Consider the following 6,920-nt stretch of genomic DNA (forward strand, 5'->3'; position numbering starts at 1 on the left):
GTATTAAAGCAGATTACAGATTTTACATAGTTGTTGTAGTGAAACTTAGGTCTATACATCTCAGAGACCCATATTTTCTGTGTTTTAATATGCCAGCATTATAATGTGATTCTATGCTTAGCATAGACCAAAAATTGCTTTAGAAATTATTGAGGCTTGTTCTTGTTAGAAGGAATAAAAATTTCCTTAAATCAATGCAATACCTTCAGAGTACAATTAATGAGTAAACAGTTTTATGCTATTGATGAAATAAAAGTGCTTTTTTTTTCCTGTGAATGCTGATTAATAGAAATTGACTTTTGTTCCCATGCAGTAGATTTCCCAACACCAAAGACAGAACTGGTGCAGAAGTTTCACGTCCAGTACCTGGGCATGCTACCTGTAGCAAAACCTGTGGGTATGTAACACTTAAGTGAATTCCAAAGTTCCTTGCTTAAACTCTAATGGCTCATCAGCTGCCAGTGCATGACTTCTGGAGGGTAGCACCTCTTCTGTTTCAGTCACACCAATCAGGCATGAAGACATCCAATATTCAGGGCATCACATGAACATTTGTTTTGCAAACAGGGTATTTTAGGAGCTGCCAAGAAGACAGAGTTTCTTTCTACAGCTTTTTCTGAATACGAGCTCTGCTACTAATGAGAAGGGCCCTAGAGAACTGAAACAATACAAAAGCTAAACAAGATGCTGTCCTGGTTTTTTGTAAGCCAGAGGCACCTGCTTTGCTCTTCCAGGTGGAGAAATACAACTTCATAATACCTTCTTCCATTATCAAATTAATTTTAATAAGGAATCCAAAACAATCTGTTTTCTATACTGCTGTGTAAAGATAAAAAAATCTGTTGTTTTATATATATATATATATATTATTTTTCAGTGTTGCATTTTATTCTTTTTTAGGAATGGATACTCTGAACAGTGCCATTGAAAGTCTAATGGCTTCCTCTAGCAAAGATGACTGGTTGCCAGTTACCATGAACGTTGCTGATGCTACTGTCACAGTCATCAATGAAAGAGTAAGGCAGACTGTGTTGTTTAAAACACAATTAAAATAATATGAGTGTTGAAATCCAGGAACACAGAAGTGCTAGTAGGGTTAATTTAAACTAAAATTCATTTGCTTATTTTGCATTTTATTTCTTTCCAGAATCTGCAGAGGCTCTTACTGCTCATATCAGCTTCTGTTTTATTTAGCATTCCAAGCATGTTCTCAGAAATAAATTATCATAAATATTCATTGGATAATTAAATTCAGTGTTTTCCTTTCTAGGAATTTTGAGCGTAATATGTTGTAGGTTAAGCCCAAAGTAGTAGCAATCCTAAATTCCAAACTGCATTTGCCTTACTCTTGGTATGGGAGCCAAGAGCAATATAAAAGTCTGTGTTACAGAAGAAAATGTAGAGCATTTTCCATAGAGCTTAATACAGTGAGACTTACTAATGCTGTATTGTATATATGTCTTTTGATGAGGTATTAAACCAACTTCTCTATAACTTACCAGTGATAGGGGAGCATATTTTGGAGTCATTATACCCGTGTACCCATGTTGTTGGTTTCTTCACAAAACAAGCAGCTTCCAAAGTGTACAACATTTTAAATTTTGTGGTGATGCTCAAAGCCTCAGTGACAGCTTAGAGGAGGAGATCCAGCCCAGGCCTGAGCATGCTTGGGTCATACAGATAAGAAGGAATTACAATAATGTATCAGGATGTCCTCCCATTTAATCAAACCTGAAAGTTCCCCAGAGCATCCAGTAGTAATGCTCAACCTTTGGTTCCTGAGCAGAATGAAGAGGAGGTCATGGTGGAGTGTCGTGTGCGGTTCCTGTCCTTCATGGGAGTAGGCAAGGACATCCACACCTTCGCCTTCATTATGGACACAGGAAACCAGCACTTTGAGTGCCATGTTTTTTGGTGTGAACCTAACGCAGGCAATGTATCAGAAGCTGTTCAGGCTGCTTGTATGGTAAGTAACCTTCTTCAAAGGCATCTAATAGCACTTTAGATTTTTGCTGCCTCCATAAATTAGCACTTTTTCAAATTTGTAATTATATTCATTTCAAGACAGAGAAAAGAAAGATAGAAATAGGAATTAATATTATGATATATTTAATCAATTAAATTCCAAACATTTTAATGTTTGAAGCACCAGCTTAGTGAACAATGCCTTACTCTTTATTAATGCCTACTCTTAATTATTTTCTCTCCTAACCTCTGCAGCATCTATGTAAATTAGAAATCTTGTCTTTCACTACACAAATTATCTAATGCCAAAAAAACATTTTGCTTGGATTCATGTTATGAAATCCAGAAAATAATCCTTTTTCAAGAGTAACTGAACCAGAAGACTTACTTTTCAGTTTTCAAATGGGTATTTATATGATTTATACCCATATTTGTTGTGTGCTAATGGACAGTTTCTGCCCAAACATTGACAGACTAATTTCCGATTAACTTCAGCTGAACTTTTTGTCACAGCCAAAGCAGATGTTTGACTAATGAGAAAATATAGAAGTGTATTTGAAAGGGTCAGTGAAGTTACTTGCTCCAGAAATGGTTACAGAGTGGCTTTGCTCTGTTGCAGTTACGGTATCAGAAGTGCTTGGTAGCCAGACCTCCTTCACAGAAAGTCCGGCCACCCCCGCCGCCCGCAGACTCGGTGACCAGGAGAGTCACAACCAACGTGAAAAGAGGAGTCTTGTCCCTCATTGACACTTTGAAACAGAAACGTCCGGTCCCCGAGATGCCATAGCTGCTTCACAGAGAAGGTTCTCCCACCAAGTGACTGAAGATTGCAGTGGCCACACTGAGGCAAATGAACGGACCATGTCTGCCCTTCCATTGCAGTTGCTGATGCTTTCTCTTCAGAGAATTTCCCCCTATGGAAACAATGTTACACAAGCATGTTCTCTCCTTCCTGCCACCATCGCCTGATATGAAAAGAAGCATGAATAATTTTTTTGCTGTCAGTGAGTTACATCATGGGCAATGGAAGGTCTGTTTGATTGTAAACACATGAACATTACCTAAACTCACACAAAAAAGAGAATATGGCCACGTCCCTCCCAGTGAACTTGTGCTAAAATCCTTGGAGTGAATGATGCCTGAATTAAAAATTTCACCTTCTTGAGCTGGATTTGTCATAAACCAATCTTAAATCCTACAGCACTTTGCTCTGTTTTCAACACTGGAATATGTATCAAGTATTAGCTACCATTGAATTACTGTAGATTAAATACCCAGTTTTATTTTTTACCGAACTGCACCTGTTAGTTTTAAATTGTTTGTCAGCATTGGTCTAGCAACTACTTTAACATCTCCCTGACATGTTTTTGAATCGTAGTGTCATTTTGTCATCTTCTGGTTACACATTATGGTCTTACAGAAGAACTTTGTTTAAAACCAAACCAATGATGAAAAATACAGAAGTGTTTTCAGTAATTGAGTTGCAGGGTGATCCAGTGAAGCTTTTAAGCTTTAAACAGACAAATTCAACTGCTGGCCATTAAATTTATTCTCCTAAATCTATCATTAATTCATCAAAAATAATTTGTTTCATGGAGGGCTCAAACCAATCAGGAATAAGAAGAAGTAGTTAGTGATTTTATTCTCTTACAACTGTTATAGAGACTAAACTATTCCATACCTTTTCTATACAAGTGTTTGATGAAATGTTCAGTTCAGTGTCTGGTTGCATAATTCCCTCTTCCCCTTGGAGTTTGTTGCTGAATACTTAGCATGCCAGAAGAAGAACAATTACATTTCTTGTTATTTACAAAACTTCCTGAAATTTATTTTCAATGCTCTTGTAACAAAATAAGAAGAGAGTTGTTTTTTAACAGGGTAGTGTTTCAGGTAGTACAATTGGATTTCACTGCTTTTGCTCCAAAGACTTCATCTGATTGATTTGCTTTACACACCTGCAGACCCTCAAAATCAGCCCAACATTGCCCTCAAAATTGTACCTCAGGCTGATTTTGAAATGCAGTCCTGCATCTTCAGTCTCTTCCTTTGTCATCTTCTGTCTAAACCTGCAGATTGGTACAGATTTTGGAACATTATGTTTAACTAGTGTTAAAAATGTTCTGCCTCCATTTATAGCTAGTAACTGTCTCCCAAGTCTGCAAATCTTGAGATAAAGGAGCACTGGCAAAGTTCTTGTTACAATAGCTCTTTTCTTTTAATATGCAAGAGACTGTTATAAACAAACTATTTTCTTTTTTATTTCCTTGTTTGAAGAAATTAATGACCACACCTGGCGAAGTAACTTAGGAACACAACAGGGAAATAATGATGATTCAAGAAATTTCTGTGCTGAAAAATGCAGGAAAATCATTACCAAACTCAGTGTGATGTATGAGCAAGTGTCAGGTGAAGGCTGGCTATGCAACTATTGTAATTAAATTTAGCTTTCTACAATACCCTCTGAAGAGCTGATCCTCTAAGGATCTCAGATCTCCATGACCACGATCCTGCACCTCAGGCACTGAAGCAGCTCTTTCCCCTCTCAAGGCTCACACTCTTGCCACCTCCTTTGCACCACCTCTATGCCTGCACAGCTGGAGAAGCTGCTTATGCTGAGTGCACGGGGAGGGCTGGAGGGGAGGGGGTGCAAACAAACCCACCTGTGGCTGAACTGACCACAGAGCCAGATCACAAAGCATGGGGATGGCAGCTTGCATATAGCTTATGTAGTTCCCAGTCCTGATCCCAGTCACCCTGCTAGGAGCAGTGTAAAACTCACTTCTAGCACAGAATCACAGAACTGTTTGGTTTGGAAGAGACCTCAAAGGTCATCTCATTCCAAACCCTATCAGAGGGCACTTTTCACCAAAGCTGTCTATCCAACCTGGTCTTGAATATTTCCAGGGATGACTGCTGTCAAACTGTGGTGGCTAACAGGTACCCTTAGGTAGGATTGTGAAGTTAAAAGTTCCCTTGTTCATCCTTGTGCTAGTGATTCACATTTTATTTTATTTTATTTTAAATTAAATACTTTGACAGTATCTTTTTAAAGTTCCTGCTGACAACGCCGTGATTTGAGATTGGCAACTGTTGTACAGCAATGAATTAATTTTAAACAGTATAATGGAATTTTTTCATTGCATATGCACCGTGGTGATTCTCCCCAGGAGAGATCCAGACTCTCTTTAACTAAACCAACACTTAGCAAACAGCAGTGTAAAGTTTCTACATCCATGTTGTCAAGGCTAGGAACATCTGGTTAGCTTTCATTAGCAATGGATGCAACTGCAGGCAGGGCTGAGGAGAAGACAGAAGGGTATTTGAAAAGCTGTGCATCACTCGCCAGTGTATGTTTTAAGAGGTTTGTCTGTTAACAAAATGCTGTTGATTTTGCAAATATTTAAGTAGTGTGCTTGATGATTTGACTATATGTGGCCTTTTTGCTTCAGTAGAGCTCCTAATTCTCCAAAAGATTTAATATACACCCAGGTGTTTGCAGAATCAGAGCCTATTGCAAAGCCTATTATTATCTTTTGTTTCACAATATATTCAGACACTCTTTTTACCATGGCCAAAAAAGTATGTATGAGGTGTGTGTGTGTTTTTGAGCAACTGCAATTGTTCTAGTTGATGTTATAGCAACCCTTCAGTTATCTATGCATTTTTTATAATACCTAGTGATTCTGTAGGCCGGCAGCCATGTTCACTATGCCTTGTATGTCTGATGTCATATTCTAACTTAACCTGTTAAATACAGCTTAAAATATTTTTATTTTATTTATTCTATTTTTACTGAAATATCCTGCTTTATTATGTTGATGTATTGTCTTTACTGGATGTGCTCTTGTAACATTCTCCACTCTGTATACTATAGGTTGCCTAAAAAAAGGCAGGCTTTGTAATTATTTATAGTCACATTTTTATTGAAGTCTGTAGAAGAATCATGTAAAACAAAGCTAATGTCGTAATTTTTTTCAATGCAAGTAGTAAGTTAGAGGTATCACATGTCAGTCAGTCATGTCATTAACACACCCCCTTGCAGAAGCAAGGAGATTTATATTCACAGTCAATGACTAATGGATAAAAGCCTTTCTTTTGAAATCTGTAGTGCTGGCTGTAGGTTTTATTTAAGCCACTTACTGTTTCATTTACAGGGGAGCAAGGAGGTGTGGGAGATGCAAGGCTATGGAGGCCACCTACAGGGTGGTTAACTGGGAATGACAAAAATAGCATAGGAATAGCACAGAATCCATTCACAGTGAAACAAGGTTTAGTGATATACTGCCTGTGCAGAGTCACCTGTACCTACAGAAATATTATGCCCTTCAGTGGCAGAGGAACAAAAATTGTGGAGTATCTAATAGCTCACACCAGGGCTGTCACTAAGGGTTCTACATTTCTTAATTTTATCAAGCATTTCATAGATCATTTACCATGGAATCTAAAAGTGTTAGTACATCACCCATGGAAAAGAGAACATTGTCATTTCAAGAGCCAGTATGGGCATGGCATTTCAGCATTACCTCCTTTCTTGGGCACATTAATTAACACATTGTCACATGTGCTGTCCCATCAACCCATGCAGGTTTGATTTAACAACAGTGAGACAGAAGGAAACAACACTGTTTATTAGCAGAGCCCAGTCTTACATAAAAGTACATGACTGACAACAAAAAGGACAATTTTCCCTGCTGTTGACCACTTCTCCATATTTAAATGTAATCTGTTCTGGAATAAATTTAGCTGCATAAAGTGATTGTCTCAACTGTTACTGCTCCATGAAACTGCAAAATTATTTTGTTCAGAATGGTGCTTGAGGGAAGGGAAGAACATACTGGTGGTTTAGAGGCAATAGCAGTACTCTGAGGAGTTTTGTATGTGGAAAGCTGAATCAACAGTTTCTAGTTAAAAAAGACAAATACACAACTGAATTACAGAAAAATAGTTACATAAGA

The 6,920-nt window shown here is 37.9% G+C and overlaps 1 protein-coding gene across 15 annotated transcripts in view; it reads left to right on the forward strand.

Annotated features, from left to right (window-relative positions):
* The window catches only part of APBB2 (amyloid beta precursor protein binding family B member 2), a 164,814-nt gene extending 158,093 nt beyond the window's left edge, over positions 1-6,721 (forward strand). For 13 of the 15 annotated variants that reach the window (XM_054633564.2, XM_054633563.2, XM_077177586.1 and 10 more), the window contains 4 exons: positions 314-397; positions 901-1,016; positions 1,787-1,966; positions 2,585-6,721. In XM_054633564.2, coding sequence (XP_054489539.1) covers positions 314-397; positions 901-1,016; positions 1,787-1,966; positions 2,585-2,752 — 548 coding nt within the window. In that variant the 3' untranslated portion in view covers positions 2,753-6,721. The remainder of the gene's footprint in view (positions 1-313; positions 398-900; positions 1,017-1,786; positions 1,967-2,584) is intronic. The other 2 variants (XM_054633565.2, XM_077177585.1) reach the window with 1 other exon arrangement.
* The last annotated feature ends 199 nt before the right edge of the window (positions 6,722-6,920 follow it).

The sequence above is a fragment of the Agelaius phoeniceus genome, chromosome 4 (assembly GCF_051311805.1).
Source record: "Agelaius phoeniceus isolate bAgePho1 chromosome 4, bAgePho1.hap1, whole genome shotgun sequence".
NCBI classification, from domain to species: domain Eukaryota; kingdom Metazoa; phylum Chordata; class Aves; order Passeriformes; family Icteridae; genus Agelaius; species Agelaius phoeniceus.